The sequence below is a fragment of the Echinops telfairi genome, unplaced genomic scaffold, assembly GCF_000313985.2.
Source record: "Echinops telfairi isolate 266 unplaced genomic scaffold, ASM31398v2 ScPeMD7_5592;HRSCAF=6446, whole genome shotgun sequence".
NCBI classification, from domain to species: Eukaryota; Metazoa; Chordata; class Mammalia; order Afrosoricida; family Tenrecidae; genus Echinops; species Echinops telfairi.
This window is the reverse complement of record NW_022109491.1, coordinates 7,482,582-7,499,560: the sequence shown is the minus strand read 5'-3', so window position 1 is coordinate 7,499,560 and position 16,979 is coordinate 7,482,582. Positions and strand designations below refer to the sequence as shown.

Genomic DNA, 16,979 nt, shown 5'->3' with positions numbered 1-16,979 from the left:
CCCCATTTCTAACTGAGAAGGTGACATGTCCTCAAGAGCAGAGTCCCTGCCGAGTGGCATCAGGCTCCCAACAAAGAGGAGCTGGTGATGACACGTTTTCAGCCATCACCTTGGGTCCTGACCCCTCCTCTCCCCACTGTTTCCCCTGGAGACCCGAAGGCAGCAGTCCTGTGCCCTCCTTGGTCTCTCACCTGCTGTCCCTAGAGTCTCTCCTTGACCACGGCGTTCACGTGTTGAAGCACATTGACCTGCGGAAAACACCCTCCTTGGAGTTTGGCATGATGATCATTTTTGCGTATCTTCCATATGGGCTTGCAGAAGGAATCTCCCTCTCAGGTAAGTGACAGTGGCGGCAGGGGTGGGGGTTGTGTGTTTTCAGTCCCAGGAGGCAGACTCAGCCCAGAAGAGCTTAAGTCTTAGGGGGCTCTGTTGGCTCTTTAAGGAAGCATCTGGATTCAGGCCTGGTGGGGTCCAGACACTCAAAACAGTGTCTATCATTGATGACACTCCCACTCCCACCCCCACCCATCAGTCTGAGGAGGGAGGGACTGTGATGGTCCTTATTTTACTAGTGAGGAGCCTGAGGTTCAGGGAGACCAAGTCTGTTATCCATGGTCACAGCTGCAGGTGATGGACTGGCATTGCAGCTAGTTCTCTCCGACCGGAACAGATGCTTCCCCACTCCGCCCTCCAGTGCCGCCGCTCCCCATTGCATGCCGGGCCCCACACCGAGGACTGAGGGCCTTGCACAGGACAAGCCAAGCGTAGCCAGATAAGGGCTGGGGGAGGAGGGGACACTCAAAGAGTCATGGTTCCTGGATACCCCACCCCAACCAGTCACCCCACCCTTGTTTACAAGCCTTGGCTCGGCCGGTCTTCGGTCTTCCTGCCTGCAGTTGACAGTTTCTAGGGTTGATTGAGTGGGGAGGACATTGGCCTGGAAACAAGGTGTGTGGAGCTTGGACTCTTCTCCAAGAGTGAGGAAGGGAGCCGCTCTGAACAGGGAGCTGACCTTCCATGTTTGACCTCTTCCCCTCTGAAGAACAACAACAAAAAACCAAACTTACTGCCATCGAGTCAGTTCTGACTCCTGTGAGTCTGTAAAGCACAGGGTAGAACTGCCCCTGTGGGTTGCCAAGACTGAAAACCTTTACAGGAGAGCAGCTGGGGGGCCCAAACCACTGACTGGGGTTAGCTTGTGGACTCATAAACCTACTACACCACAGGGCAGAATCTTGTTCTGGGCAAGAGGCAACGCTGCAAGTAAGATTTTGATCTCTGCTACGAGATTTGATATGAAGTTGGTTGAGGTGTAATCTACCTATAGTCAGTGCACTCATCCTAAGTTGCACTTCTGACACGGGTACGTCATGTGACTGCCACCAGCGTCAAGACTGAGATCTTTCTCTCCCTCAATATTCCCTTGTCCCCGTCCTGCATCTCCGTCCCATCTGCCCTGACCCCCGCTGATCTGTGTGCAGTTACTATAGTTTGTACTTTCCTCAAAGCCAGATCAATGACATCTTGTAGTGCACAGCCTTGTCCGTCGGATTTCTCTCACTCGCATTCTTGCATGTACCTCTCTAGTTACAGACATTTTTAAAGTACGACACTCACCCCTTCACCAGTCAATGGACTTCGGGTTATTTCCGGAATTCAGCTGTGAACATTTGTGCCTTTGTTTTCCATTGTCTTGAGTAAATACCTAGGTGTGAGGTAGCTAGGTCACAGGATAAGTAAAAACTGCCAACTCTGGTCCAAAGCGCCTGTGCCCTTTGGCATTCATTCCCCCGGCATCCTCCCCGGCAGCGCTGCTTTTCCTCTATGTAAGGTCAGCTGTCCTGACGGCGCCGCAGTGCCGTGATGCTGTGCTTCCGTGAGCTTCTCGTTACAGTCGGTCTGTGGTTTGTTGAGCTTCTTGGGTGCATAGTTGATGCTTGTACATAGTTCTCATCAAATGTAGTGCATTCTTTACATTCTTGCCCATTCCTAAAAACCGCTGCTGTCCTTGTTGCCCCTCCTCTCCTGCGGGGACTCCAGGTGCTCCCATCGCAGTAGCACCCTAGCGCTCCAGATTATACTCAGTCCTCCGTTCCTCCACATCCTCGGCAACGCTGGTGTTTCGTTTTGTTGTATAAGGGCCACCCCGGGGGAGGAAGCACCTGTGCCCTGGGGGTTTGTTTCACGTTGCCCTGAGCACTGATGGTGTCGAGCCTTTTTCTCCAGGGCTTATGGGCCCTTCGTGCACCTCCCTGGGAGAAGTGGCCGTGCAGGTGCTTCATCCATCGTAAGTGGCGGTGTTGGAGCTTTGTGGTGTGGTGGCCTCAGAGTTCTGGAAAGTAATCTCCTGTTTGAGTCCTCCGTCGGGGCTCCCTTTGCACTGTTGACAAGAATGCTCTGGGATGCACAGGTTGGTGGGTTTGCACGTTTGATGGCGTCCAGCGTGCGCCTGCTTTTCTTGTGTGGCTCGGGCTCGTGGTGCTGTTTCTAGGGACCCATCGCCCAAACCAAGGTGACAAAGACTTCCTCTGATGTTTTCTCCTGGGGGTTTTAGGGTTTTTGCTCTTACACCATTCCAAGTTAACTTTTGTGTACGAAGTGAGATAGGAGGCCAGCCTGGTGCTTTGTGCATGGAAATCCTCTGGCCCCTGCGCTGTGCCTGCAAGAGACCGGATTGGGAGTGTGAGATCGTTAAGTACGAGACTTTCTTGTGTTCCTTTGGAGAGCTCGGGTCTCTGTTCTTAGAAGCTGTTTAATCCTCTCAGGGCTCGTTGGTAAGCTTTGTTGGGCATGCCCAGAGTAGTCCATGACTTCTACACTGACTTGCGTGGTGACTGTACCCTTCTGATGACCCTCCCTGTCCCCAGTGTCCTGCGAGGTCATCACAGGCTGAGGGACACATACTCTCCTAGCCGGGCATGAGTGTGGGGAATCGCTTGGCCAATTTCCTTTGACTGGCTCTTCCTCAGAATGTTACTCCACACATGTGCAGACTCGGTAGTCACAGGTTCAGGGGAACTCAGCCTTGGCCTCCTGCGGCTGGAATCCATCGCCTCAGTCTGCCTCAGCTAGACAGACTGCCCAGCTCTGTGTTGGTTCCCCTCCCTGAGCCTCAGCCTTCTGTCGGGCATCTTCAGGCAGCCCTGCCTGGTGGCCAGTGTGGGGAAACTGTCTTGTTCCATCGTTTCTTCCGGTTTTGCCGTTGCTTGTGACAGGATGGGGTCCTTCGTGGGCCAAGTGGAAGTTCCAGGTGGTGCTCAGATGATGGGGTTGGGTCTTCTCCTTCCCACAGCTCCCCGCCTCAGTCACACCAGGGGTGCTGTGGGCAGATACCGGCTGCAGGGAGCCCAGGGCAGCTGGCTAGTCTCCCCTCCCTGAGCGAGTGAGTAAGCGAGCGCGTGCTCTCCGTAAACCTCAGGGTTTTGTTGGACTTAATCCCAAACCAGGTCGTCGCCAGGGTAGTTCCACTCGGTAGCTGCCATCTAGTTCCCTCTTATCTGTACTGAGTTGTGTGCTAACATGCGTATCTACTTGTGAGTCACTGGTCTAGCCTCACTATTGTCACCTCGTGTTTTTCCGAACTCTGAGGCAAAGCTACATCTGGGTAAAGACCCATCGAGAGCATGTTGCTGGTCCTGTACCTGTTTGGCTGTGCCTGCTGGTGGCGTCCCAGAGCGCACAGCCCCCGCTGCACACACTGTGTCTTCAGGGCTCTTGGCCAGGGCCGCCCTGTCGCCACGGGCACGCAGGCTTCCAGAGGGACGAGGACAAAGATGGGAGAGCGTGGTGCTCTTGCTTGCTCTTCCTGCCTTTGTGGGCCCCCCGTCTTCTGACGGTCACCGGAGGCTGATGGGAAGTGACTCCCCAGACCACGGAGCTGGGCACCCCCTCCCTGTGACTCACTCACCCGAAACCACATGCTCGCGACACCGTGGTGATGAACTGGGGCTGTGTAACCGGACAGATGCAGGTCTGGGCCCCAGCCCCACCTCTTTGGCTGCAGGACCTCCGGCGACAGACCTAACCACTTCCTTGTTACAAAGTAGAACCCGTGAAAGTGCCAGCCTAGTGTGCAGGGGCACAGGGACTGGTGTGGGGAAGACTCGGCAGGGACAGCAGTGCCTGGTATTGCCGCCAGGGTGACCACATCCCCTCGGGCACCTGCCCAGGTTGCCCCTTTCGTTCTAGCTTGGTAAATTAGCAACGCTGTCTTTCACCCTGAAAATGTCCCGATTTTAGAAAACAGAAAATTCTCAATCATCTCCCGAATTCTTACCCAGCACGTGTTGGCTCTTCTCAGAATCACTGTTCGAGTTGTATCGGCTGAGCCTTTTATAAAAAGGGCTGTGAGGGCCACTTTGCCCCCTGGCTCAGAAGACTCGGCTGTGTCCCCACTCCATCCTGGCCCTGCGCAGACACTGCTTTATAAACACGGGGCCGATGGGCAGTGGCCATAGGATAGGACGCGTGGGGACAGCGGATGAGTGTGCACGACATCAGAAACTTGGGAAGAGGCTGGCAGGTCCCCCGGGGAGTGGAGCGGGCAGTGGTAAGCACACCGTGCCGTGGTTGCATCTGCTTCCTCCGTGACATGGAGACTAGAAAGGGACCTCAGAGAGAGAAGTTTACACGTAAAGTAAAAGAAGTTACAAGGTGGCTTAGTGGTTACAGGTTGGGCCGATAACTGGATGGGTCAGCAGTTCGAAACCACCAGTCACCCCAAAACAGAAAGACAAGGCTTTCTGTTCCCGTGAAGAGTTGGTCTGGGAAATCCCTGGGGCACTCCTCCCGTCCTCTGGAGTCGCCCGAGTCAGAGTGGACTCCATGGCAGTGGGTGTTCATTTTAGAGACAAGGACGCACTCCCGCCCTCCTCCCGTCCGAAAGGCTGAACATTTGACTCTCTTGTTACCTTGCTTGCCTGAGTGATTGTGCAGGAACTCCTCCTAACAAGATATTTTTTTAAATGCCCAGGCCTTTGATCTCGTGCCGGGGACCCTTCTGTGGTGTCGGTAGCCTATCCCATGGCAGCTGCAGTGGAAGGAGGTGGATTGTGGGGCAGAGATGTTGTCTCTGCTCAGGGAGGGCATGGAGGGCAGACCCTGGAGCTGTCCCTCAGACTTCTGGACCCACTACTGCCCCTGACTCTCTCCTTTGACCCCTAGAACTTGAGAGGTGCCCCAACCTCCAGACAGGCCTGGGGGGGCGTCATGGTGTGTGCTTGGCACTAGTAGGTCAGGGGCACAAGTGAGAGTGTGGTCCAACTCAGCACCCAGAGGGGGTGTGCATCTATCCAGGGACATCCAAGCACTTGAGCTGGCTGCTATCATTGAGAACTGGGAGGTGGCCCGTGAGAAACACACTCTGGCATGTCTCAAAAGACCAGAAATAAGACTGGTCAGCCCTAGGCCTCCAATCCCACAGGGCGGCTGCCGACCAAGGAGCCTTTGTCCCCGTCCACCACCTAGGGCAGCAGAGCAAGTGGCCAGCCCGCCCCTCTGTGCCGGCCTCCCTGGTGAAGCGCAGGAAGACTTGGAGAGGGGCAGTCGGTCGTCCCAGGGCCCCCCAGCTGTCCAGGAAGCTGCCAGAGAGAGAGGCCCTGGACCTTCCTCTGGAGGCCCTGGGAGGACCACAGGCCGCAGTCCCTGCGCCATGTTTGTAAAACACCTGCTCCCCGAGTGAAGAAGTGTAAGGTGTTAGTTGGTGCCTCGTGACGGTGCTGTCCTGCTGTTCATGTCTGTGCTCTTGGTCCCCATGTCCCCCCAGGCATTATGGCCATCCTGTTCTCCGGCATCGTCATGTCCCACTACACACACCACAACCTCTCCCCGGTCACCCAGATCCTCATGCAGCAGACCCTGCGGAGTGTGGCCTTCATGTGTGGTGAGTGCTGCCCCGGCCGGGCTCACCTTCCCACCTCGCCTCCCGTAGGAGTCAGCCAGCCAGCGTTTCCAGCAGGCACCTGAAATCCTCACTCTCGTCTTCTGTCTGCTCCGCTTCACCCTGACCCCTGACCCCTGAGGCTGTAGACAGACGCCGACAGTTCTAAGAGCAAAGCCAGGAAGAACTACCAGTTAGGACCATTTGAAGTGCCTGCATTTTTCGAGTGGTAGAGTAACAATCCCAAGAAATGTAGTCTTTGGAATTGGTGGTGTTGAGAATTAGGTGAAGAAAAAAAAAAAAGGTATGGGTGGGGGATAGAAAGAAGCCTGGGGAATGTTGGGTTAACTGAAGCGGACTGAGTTTATCAGCGGCAAGATTGTGCGTGTGACTTTCTGAGGACTTGGTGAGAGCGTTTCCCATACCTGTCCACAGGACCTACCCATGTTCACAAGAGCATCTCGAAGGGCCCATTACCTGAGCGCGCGCTCCTCCTACATACACACACACACACACACACACACACACACACACACACACTCAGACATGCAGGTGCGCATGTGTGCACAGGCACCCATTCCTTCGTTCAGACCCGGGAGTGAAGCTGCCACCCTCACATGTCTCTTTAAGCTGGTCCCAAAGTGACTCTGTCCTCACTGTTGGCATCAGTGCCCCGGGTCTAAAGCGCTAGCTCCTTGCTGTTGTGTCCAGGGTTTCGTCCCCACCTGCAGACAGGGAAGCTGAGGTGTTGGAATTGAATGGCCTGCCCGTGGCCCCCTCACCAACAGACACACCTGGAAGCCAGTCTCTTCATTCCTGGTCACGTGGGCACCTTGTCAGAGCACGGCCCTCGGAAAGCCACGCTAACGGATTTCAGACTTTCTGGGGCCACAGAAGCTGGAGGGTGCCCCAACTCGCGCGCTGAGAGGAGCTTGAAACCTGAACCTGAAAGCAGACAAGTCTCGCTTAACTAGTAGACAGTCTGCCTTGAGCACCGTGCTCTCTGAAGAACTCTCTCAGGGATCAAATTGGCCACATCCAACTGGAAAGATGGGCTAGGACACTTGGGAGGTAGGAAGGTGTAGGGCAGTGGGGGAGGGACAGCTTACGCTAGGAGGGTGGGTGCACCGCCCGAAGACGTCATCGTGGTCACTGGGTTCTACACACAGACACGTTCTGTGGGACGTCTCTACAACAGCAAACCCATTACCAACAAAGGAAACAGGCCAGGCCTAGGGCTTCTGGCCCTCACCATGAAAAGAATGTAAAGCAAAAGGTGCTTCAAACTTTTTTACCCACCAGATTGGCACCGTCAGAGTTTGACGATATCCACTCCCGCCAGGGTGTGTGCACAGCGGGTCCTGCAGATGAGAGTGTGTGTTGGCACCGTCCCAAGTCGGGGGAAGGCGGGGAGGTTCTTGGTACCATCTCTCTGAACTTGCTCTTTGACCCCAAATTCCCCCCATCAGGAATCTGCCATTGGTTCGAGCTACTTGTGGTGGTGATGGCAGAACCGGACACAGGCTGAAAGTCCTTTCACTGAGGACTGGTAAATTATCCAGGGAATAGAGATGCCGCCTGGGAACTCCTAAGGTCACTCTGACTGTGTTCTGAACGTGCTACCTTGGGAAGCACTCAGAAACATTTTTAGCTAAGAGACAAACTCTAGGAGAGACGGGAGTCCGTGGTCCAGCTTCTGCACTTGTGTTAAAAGGACTCGCTGCTGTCCAGTCGATTGGACTCCCAGGCACCCGGTGGGACGGGCTCTAACTGCCCCCTGGGCCCCGAGACTGTGACTGCATGGGAACAGAAAGCTGCCTGTGTCCACCGCAGAGCACCTGGTGGTTTCAGACTGCTGACCTTGCTTGCAGTTAGCAGCCCAACACGTGACCCTAATTAACAATGCCACCGTGGCTCCTCGTTAAAAAGACAGACATCTGCAAAACAGCCGCTTTGCCATTTTATGGTGATGGCCTATTTTTAAATGAAATCTTTGCCACTCTCTACTTACTTAGGTTTTCTGGGGGATGCCACCATTTGAGCAGGGAGCGTGGCATCAGAGATGTACGAGGTGCGCTTCTTACAATCCACATGTGACTCCTACAGCAAAGTGGAACGCCAGACCCTTGGCTTGCCGCCCGAGCCAAGAACTGGAGTGTTCCCCTCTCCAGAAAGTTACATTCGTGGCACTCCTGGGCAGGAGCCCTGCTCTGAGCCTGGCACGCGTGTGTCTTCACTCACTCTAGGCACTTGGGCTGGCAAGAAAGCTGACAACAGCCCTGAATGGCAGATCGCTGTCACCACCGTCTTCCCTGGGCACCTGGCATTGCTTAGCTAAGTGTTTGGCGGCGGTCGCCTTCAGCCAAGTGTTGTGACGGATTCCACCTTCCTTCGGAATGCTTACCTGCTTAACAACTTCATGTCCTATTTGGGGGGTGGCGCGGGTGGCAGGGAAGAAAATTGCAGGGTCTGCATAATCCGTGTTCTTTGTTTCAGAAACGTGCGTGTTCGCCTTCCTTGGCCTGTCCATTTTCAGTTTCCCTCACAAGTTTGAAATTTCCTTTGTTATCTGGTGCATAGTAAGTATTTGCCTTGTTTTTTTAACTTAATTACTTACTTATAGGTTGATAATCACATGTTCTTAACATTTCTGTAACTGCTTCCTGTTCAGAGTCAACAGATACATGGACCTTCTTCTGCTCAACCTGGGTTTGTTGGGGTGGGGGGGTGGGGGGGATCACATACATATAAATGTGGGCGGGGGGCAGGAAGGGACTGAGTGGACGGAGAGCCCTGGAAAAGGATTTTTGTTGGCTTTTAATTTTCCAGTGTGCTGGAATGTTGGGATCCGCTTTGCTGTGTGCTTGCCTCCTGTATCTCATGTTAGAGAGTCTGCCATGGGGGATCTCGTATCAGAGAGTCATGCACAGGACAAAGACTGTCCGCGAGCCCGCCAACTGTGGGACAGATCTCTCCTTCCCACTCTTTGGGACAATTCATAATGGGCTCGCTTTCACTGTGCTTCCCTCCCCTGCCCCACTCAGTGCGTCTCCGTGTGACCTTGGGCACGTGTTGACAGTGAAGACTGGCAGGCCGTTACCTGCACCCCAGCCTCACCCAGGGGGCTCATCCCAGAGACAGGCCTTCCCATCGGAATGATCACTGTAACTGAACACACATGCGCGCACACACGTACCTGTCCGAACCACCTGGGGGTCTCGTTAAAGTGTCGCTTCCGACTCCCTCTCTCTGGGGTGGAAAGGCAAATTGTCAGCAGGGGGTCGAGCCAGAAGGACCCCCCCTGGAATCCCTGCCTAGATATCTGCCTCTTATGATCAAGGTCTGGGAAACAGTGTTCTAAGTGGACTGGGAGCACACAGGATGAAAGTAGGCCTCTGAGAAGGGACAAGGAGTTGCATTGGCAGTAGAGGAACATGTGTCTGGGGACTGGGATGGGGAGAAAATAAATGAGGCCCTGGGCTCTCGGGCATCTGATTTCCCCGAGACCCACCAGAATGGCTGTTGATTGTGGTGTGCGTAGGCCTCTGGTTTGCGTTCCTCCCTCGGCCTCTTCACTGCCTCCCCTTTCTCCTGGAGCTCCTCGGGATCTACTTGCCCTTCAGACCCTCTGCAGATTGAAGATGCTGGCAGGGCGGGCTGCTGGGAGTCAGAACTGCCTGGGTGGCAGTGGCTCAGAGGCGCACCTTGTCTTGCCGAGGTATCATCATTCATCTTCAGTCAGCTCTTAGGGCCACGGCCTGGTGACCAGACTCGGCTGTTGGAAGGAACCATGTTGTTTCAGTCAACCACCCACCGACCTCACACAGACAGTGAGGCCGACCTTGGGGGTGTGGGCAAACCGAAGCAGGGAGAAGCTGAGAAATCCTGAGGAAAAAGAGGTTTCCTTGTAATCTGGACACATCGACCTCTCAGTCCCCAACAGCTCCTTGTCAGTTGTCCCCATTATCTGTCTGTCCTCTAAACTCAGGTTTCGGGATGAGCCACTCGCAGCAAGTGTCATGGTCTTCAGCGGGGTCCCAGGGTGGGAGGAGCCCCAGGTGGCCAGACCAGAAACATGGGTGTGGGCTTGGGTTCCGGGGCATCTCAGCCCGGGGCTGGGAGGAAAGTAAAGCCCAACAATGACTCGTCCACTCCTCGTCCCACCAGGTGCCCTTGGCTCCGCGGGCAGCTGCATGGGCTCTGGGTCTGAACCACTTCCTGCCTGGGCCGTCCTGAAAGGAAACTTCACGTCTGTCTCCATCAACTGGGGACAAGCATACATAGCTTCCTGAGAGCACTAAGGAGGGAAGTTCACAAGATGATGTCTGTACAGCGCTTCGCACATCCTCAGGCAGAAAAATCACAGATTCTTATTCACTTGGTCTCCCCAGGCAGCCAAAGCCCACTCCATCCATGCCCAGAGAGTGTGCACGGGCACATTATGCGTCTCAACTGATCGCTGTCAGAGAAATGGAGGAGGATTAATGTAATGGTCCTTAAGAATCCCCTTGGATCATCTGCGTGAAACTTACCTGAGCCTCTCTTGTTAAGCCCGGGGCGCCTCCGGAGCTGGGGCAGCCTTTTTTAGTCGTCCTCGGGCTGCTCTCGCAGAAACCAGAGTGGGTGCCTCAGACAGACACCCTCCTCACGTCTGAAACCAGGGCACCAGCCTTTGAAGGCTTTTTCTTGCTCGGCTCTAGGGGAAAGACCTCGTCTCTTGTGAGCTTCTGCTCCCTGGAGCACGCCCTCTTTTCCCCCAGCTCTGTTGCCTTCTCTCTGCCTAATGTCTCAGAGGTGGTTGCCTTAAAGCACACACCCCTACACTCATGCTGTCCCACAGCATGACAGCAGACAGGCTTCCCAACTAGAGCCATAGCCTCCGGGGGAGGGGTTAGGAGTTGCACGTATTGATCAGAGTCACCTATTTTAGTTGCCATGGTCATGGCCAGCCACTGGCAAGGCAGGGGTGAGGGCCTTTTAGCCCCCATAGGGCATATGCCATGTGCTCAGCGAGCAGCGTCTGTCTACCATTGCATGGAGGGGCGCCGGTGGGGCAGAAACACCTGGCCTGTCCCTTCAGAGCTGGCCCCAGGGTGAAGCAGGTGGACTGTGAATTAGTCTCTGGAGAAAAGTGCGCCGCTTGGCCTTGGCCTTCGTTCCCCGCCATCGCCAGAGCACTCAGTGGATACCTGTAGCACCGTCGGGTGATCCAGTGACGTGAAGCACAGACTGACTTGTGCTTCCTGGCTCATCTGCCGATAAGATCAGTCGCGTGGCTGTTCACCACGCCCGGACTCTGCTTCCCCGTATCTCTCTCCTGACCTCACAGTCCCTTCCTATAGATTAATCAGAGCCTTCTTTTCAGACGCACAGTCCCTGACAGGGGCGTCGCCCCAGTCAGCCAGATAAGCATAGGCTGACTTGTGCCTCCTCACTGATTTTTGTTGGGCAGTTTCATGTGTTTCTGCCATCTCAGCAAGTGCAGCTGTCCAGGACAGAGGAGTAAGTGGCCCGTATTACCTCCGCGTGCACTGGGAACCCGCCCTGCTGTGGTCAGGCCTCTACCGGCTGCAGCTTGAAGGGCTTCCGTCTGAGGCTTGGTGTGTTGCTGTTCCCAGGTGCTCGTCCTGTTTGGCAGAGCGGTGAACATTTTCCCTCTTTCCTACCTCCTGAATTTCTTCCGTGACCATAAAATCACACCGAAGATGATGTTCATCATGTGGTTTAGTGGTAAGTGCCGTCTCAAACAAACAAACAGGCCGGGGAGAGACCCACACTCACCGCTGGAGGGGCCCTCCCACGACAGATGCGTGCATGGACCCCAGACAGTGAGGACCCTCCTTCCCCAGCCGCTCCCATACCAGATGTGACGCCTCGGAAACCCCGAGGAGCAGGCTTTGTGTGGGGCTGGTTACTTTTGTTTTCCCTTTCATGATCAGCAAAGAAGCCCTGGTAGCAGAGTGGTGAAGCACTCAGCTGCTAACCACGAGGTCAGTGGTTTGAACCCACCACCAGCCATGCAGAGGCAGGAGGATGAGCCTGTCTGCTCCCATAAAGATTTACAGCCATGGCCGCCCAGGGGGCAGTTCTAGGCTGTCATGGAGGGCCACTGTGAGGGGTAATCGCCTGCTTGGCCGTCATCCAGCAGGCCCTGGGCTAGGCCTTGCAGGCAGTAGCCCTCCCAGCAGGCCTCTTCTAGGGAGATGGACCCCCCGGGTTCCAAAGGGAGAGGGCTTGCTTTGAGCCCTGGCCATCTCCGTGGTCTGAGGGTGTAGCCTGGACTGGCTCCGAAGTCAGACTGCTCAGAGCAGCTGGGGCCATGTGCGTGTGACCCTTTCCTCCTCCAGGCTGGAGAGGGCCGATTTGACCCGTCAGGCAGTTCTGACACTAAAGGCCGCCTGCTTGTGGGGGGGTTTCAGGATGGAATGTATGGCTGAAATCGTTGGCACTTAGAGACCCGCATCCTTACGTAACTTTACTTGTGAGCAGTATGCGACAGTTCTTCAGTCTGTTTCAATATTATAATTTAAAGTATTTCCACGTGGGTTGGGGTATAAGAGCATACTTTCTAAAGCTGTTTTCCAGCTGCAGGTCTGTAAATTTGTCTCCAATGTATCTTCTCTTTGAAAGCATTTTTTCCTTTTTTTTTTGCCAATGAAGAAAAAAATTGTATTTCCCAATTCCTAAATTGCTTTTCTTCCGTGAAGAGCAGAGAGGGCTCCTGGTTGGAATGCTGGTCTCCTGCCCCACCCCCACCCCCACCCCCAGGCTGAACTGAGACTTCAGCTGAGGTGCGCAGCATGCACGCCCTCGGCCGGCCTGCCTGGCCTTTCCAGACAGACGCCAACACAGTCTCCACTCAGGAGGGCGGTGCGGGACTGCCCTGCTGCTGTTCCGAGCCCAGCAGCACTGCGCAGTGAGAGCTGATGGTGCATCCGAAGCCCTTCTCCCTGCCAGGGCACAGTCAGTCCTGGGGAGGCACCCACTTCCGTGGGTGAGCTGCTTGACTCTGGCCGGGTGCTAGATCCGCCCAGCCTCAGTGCCTCAGGTGTACACAAGTGGAGAATCATCATGCCTGCTTTATAAGACCGCCTGTGAAGGTTGGGTGCGATTATGCATGTAAAGCATTCAGCATGGGGTCTACTACAGCATTGCTACCACTGCTGCTCACACACACGTACCCCTACTGCCCCTCACACGGGAGGGTGGGGTTAGTTAGCACACACACACCCCACCCCACCCCACTGCCCTTCTAACATGGGAGTGTGGGGTTAGTTAGCACACACATACTTGCTGAGGTGAGTTGCAGCCAGCCCCAATTCTCTGCAGCCGGCCTTTCTCCCAGCCTAGAGCCTCCTGGGTGAGTCCAGGCTCACAGTGGGGCCCCGTGTGCCCACAGGCCTGCGGGGGGCCATTCCCTATGCGCTGAGCCTGCACTTGGACCTGGAGCCCCTGGAGAAGCGGCAGCTCATCGGCACCACCACCATCGTCATCGTGCTCTTCACCATCCTGCTGCTGGGCGGCAGCACCATGCCACTCATCCGCCTCGTGGACATCGAGGACACCAAGGCGCGCCGCAGGAACAAGAAGGACGTCAACCTCAGCAAGACGGAGAAGATGGTGAGGGGTGGGTGATGGCCAGAGAGGCGCATCAGGGTGTGCGTACACCCACGGGGAGGTGGGTGGAAGGCTGGAGCCAAGGAAGCCGTGGGTGGGCACCCAGTTCGTCCCTCCTGCAGCTGGGGCTCGGGTGGTCAGAGCCAACTCTTCCCCTGCCAGCCCTGCCTGGAGCCCTCAGGCCCCAGGAGTAGAAGGTCTGAGGGGACAGGCCTGTAGTGACTAGGGGCCCCAAGAGGTGCCTTCCATTGAAGACGGGCAAGGGCATGATCGGGGCCCAGCTGGGACTGATAGGAGTTGAGGCTTGTCCCACCCCACCCATTTCTCCCAGCTGCCCTGCCACTTGCAGCCCCCACGTGCTAGGCCAGGCCCTCACCTGCCTGCTGCACACCCTGGACACTCCCACAGTGCATCTCAGTCACTCGAGATCATTGAGAGCACAGAGCTCCTCGGCCAGGAGAGGCTGAGAGGAAGGGGCGTGGCCTGCAGACAGCAGACACTGCTGACACTCAGCCGGCCTGGCCCACCAGTAGTGCAGGCGTGGCTGGATAGAGCCCTCGGCTCACCCTCCAGGCCTGTCCCCGCAGATCTGCCTCCTGTCAGAAGCATATGCACAGACACACAGCGTCCCCCAATCCCTGCTGTACCATAGCTCGAGCCTCAAGCCTCCGGGTGGGTCAGCTGGCCGCCAGGAGGCCCAAGCTTCTGAGTCGTCTGCTGTGGGTCTTGCAGTCCCGTCGGCAGAGCGAGGCTCTGTCGGGCTGGGCCGTCACTCTGAACAAGAGTGGCTACTGTAGCTGTCTTCTGGGCTGCCGGCACGGCCCCTCCATCCCCCAATTTTGCAGACCAGAGCTCTGAGGCCCAGAGAGCTGACCAGTGGCAGTCAGAAGGAGGCTGCAGAGCCCTGCAGCAGCCGTGTCCTATGTCAGTGGTTGCTGAGTGGGGCCCACAGGCCAGCAGCATCGCCAGGAAACTGGCTAGAAATGCGGTGGGCCCCGCCCCACCGACAGAATCAGACCTGTGGGTGGACCCCACAGTCTGTTTCCATGATGAGCCTGGCATAGGCCAGAAGTCACCCTGCCCACCTCACCCGCTCCCCAGTGGAGAGCCCCCAGAAGGGACTACAGCAAGCATTCACTCTGCCTCAGAGCCGACTCTGCATTCGCGGCAGAGAGGTGGGGTGTGGAGGCCTGGGCCCAGTCTTCATCCCCAGCCATCTCACCCCTGCCTGCTCCCATCCCTGCAGGACCTTGATCTGCAAACACCCACCCAGAGGGGGCACCCGTGCTGGTTGAGCTGAGGGTCTGAGAGGCCGGCCCCTGTGAAAGGGCTGGTGGAAAGTGGCCGGTCCTGGCTGCGAGCTAGAGCCCCTGCAGAACTCTGCTGTCTGCACCCAGGCAGAGCATGTCAGGGGTGATGGCGGGGCCAATTTCAGGAGCGGGGTGGCTGCCGGAAGACTGCCTCCTCTGGGCAGCAGAGGTGGGGAGGCAGAGGCCAGAGCACTGGCGGCTGATGCCTGGCACCTCCCGCCCCCGCCCTCCCTCAGGGCCACACTGTGGAAGCGGAGCACCTGTCAGAGCTCACGGAGGAAGAGTATGAGGCACACTACATCCGGCGGCAGGACCTCAAAGGCTTCATGTGGCTGGACGTGAAGTACCTGAACCCCTTCTTCACCCGGAGGCTCACCCAGGAGGTGGGTGCTTTCCTCGACTGCCCTGTTCAGTGCTGGGGAAGGGGTGCCTGCTCCCGAGGCACAGCATGCTTCTCCTGGTGACCCACTAGGACGTGGGTCCCAGGGCTCTCCAGCCTAGCCAGGGCCCGGGGCCTGGTGGTCTGTCCCTCTGGGTGGCAGTGACTGACGGGCCCTCTCAGGGATAGGACCGAACTAGGGCCAGCTTAGCTCAGACACTTAGCCTACCTTGGGTGGAAGCAGGGGGGTAATGCTGCCTCCCCAGCTGCCGGCAGTCAGGGCACACTGTCAGCGCTGTCCCTCCCAGCAAGGCGCTGCCCCGGCCGCCATCTCCCCACCCACTAGTGGCTTCCATTAATTCTCCCAACAGCCCATGCCACCCAGAGAGGTGAGGGAGACCCCGGGGTCACACTGCCAAGCTGGGGCCGAGCCCTTCTGGTTCTAGAAGCTGCTCCTGAGGCCACACCTCCCTGCCGTCCAGGCTGGACTTCTCAGCAACCCCGGCACCTCTTAGATCATTCTCTCACTCTCACTCAGACCACGCCCACACACCTCTCCAGGCCTCCCCCCTGCCTGGGCACTGGCCCCTAGACCCTGATTGTGTCTCTTGGCCCAGGATCTCCACCATGGACGCATCCAGATGAAAACCCTCACCAACAAGTGGTACGAGGAGGTACGCCAGGGCCCATCGGGCTCCGAGGACGATGAGCAGGAACTGCTCTGACCCACGGTCGCCGGGGCCACGGGCTGCCCCCCACCACCCTCCTGCTCCCAAGAGGGCTGTGTGCTGCCCCTGGACAGACAGCCAGCCAGCAAGGACCACGGAAGGCAGCCTCTGCCCAGGGGGACAGCGCCAATGAGGGAAGGCCAAGGGGCCCCAGGCCTGTGGAGCCAGGGGCTTCTGAAGCCAGCGCCCCCCTCCCCATCCTTACCAGGTCAGGTCTGTCTCTGCTCTCGGCATCACCTTGCACGCAGCCCACAGATTGGGGCAGCCCCGTCCCAGGTCAGACGCTGCCTTCTGCTTTTGTGTGGGTGCCGGGGTGCAGAGAGGAGTTGTCCCTCTGCAGTGCCACCAAGCACCTTCCTGTGGGAACAAGCCAGGAGGGGCCAGGGACCCATTCTGCCCCCAGCCCCACCCTACCATGGCGGGCCCCAAACTGCGACCCCCTCACACTCCCAAGGAGGTAAACAGAGTGTCTTTTCCATCTCTGTTGGACCGGCACTTGGCAGGCTGCTTTGCCAAGTGGCAGCCTTTCTGAATACTGTGAAGGCTCATCCTGGCTCAACCCAGGGTGCATGCCAGACTGGCCTTTTCTAGAAGCTACTGGAAGCTGCAGCCCTGGTTGGAGGAGAGAGCTTGGCCTGTGGGGTCAGAGCACCCTCTAGAGGGAAATTCAAGTGCTACAGCACTCCTGCAGGCCTGAGCTGCTCTTAATCCAGTTCACATTCTTGCACGTTTACATAGTAGTGCGTGCCCAGCCATCACATACCTCCACCACTGCCCCTTACACACACACACACACACACACACACACACACACACACACACACACACACACACGATTGTCCCCTGCCCAAGTGTTCTTGATTATTCAGCTGTCCACCATTGATTGGCCTGCCGCCACCGTCTCAACTCATTGGGGTTTCCTTCATCATCGTCCTCTGTCCTGTTAGCTGCTGTCGGGCCCAGCCATCTGCAGGCTGGAGCCCAGCTCAACAAGGCGCTGGGCAGAGGTCAGGCCTGGGACAGTGGCCATGCCTGCTGCCCCTCCCTCCCTCCCACCGGTACACCCC

The 16,979-nt window shown here is 56.8% G+C and overlaps 1 protein-coding gene across 3 annotated transcripts in view; it reads left to right on the top strand.

The window, feature by feature from the left end:
• The window catches only part of SLC9A8 (solute carrier family 9 member A8), a 63,226-nt gene extending 46,253 nt beyond the window's left edge, over window positions 1-16,973 (top strand). For 2 of the 3 annotated variants that reach the window (XM_045295147.1, XM_045295146.1), the window contains exons 10-16: window positions 231-336; window positions 5,765-5,881; window positions 8,375-8,457; window positions 11,497-11,608; window positions 13,278-13,498; window positions 15,042-15,188; window positions 15,802-16,973. In XM_045295147.1, the coding sequence (XP_045151082.1) occupies window positions 231-336; window positions 5,765-5,881; window positions 8,375-8,457; window positions 11,497-11,608; window positions 13,278-13,498; window positions 15,042-15,188; window positions 15,802-15,909 (894 nt within the window). In that variant the 3' untranslated portion in view covers window positions 15,910-16,973. The remainder of the gene's footprint in view (window positions 1-230; window positions 337-5,764; window positions 5,882-8,374; window positions 8,458-11,496; window positions 11,609-13,277; window positions 13,499-15,041; window positions 15,189-15,801) is intronic. The other variant, XM_045295148.1, reaches the window with a different exon arrangement.
• Window positions 16,974-16,979: the final 6 nt, after the last annotated feature.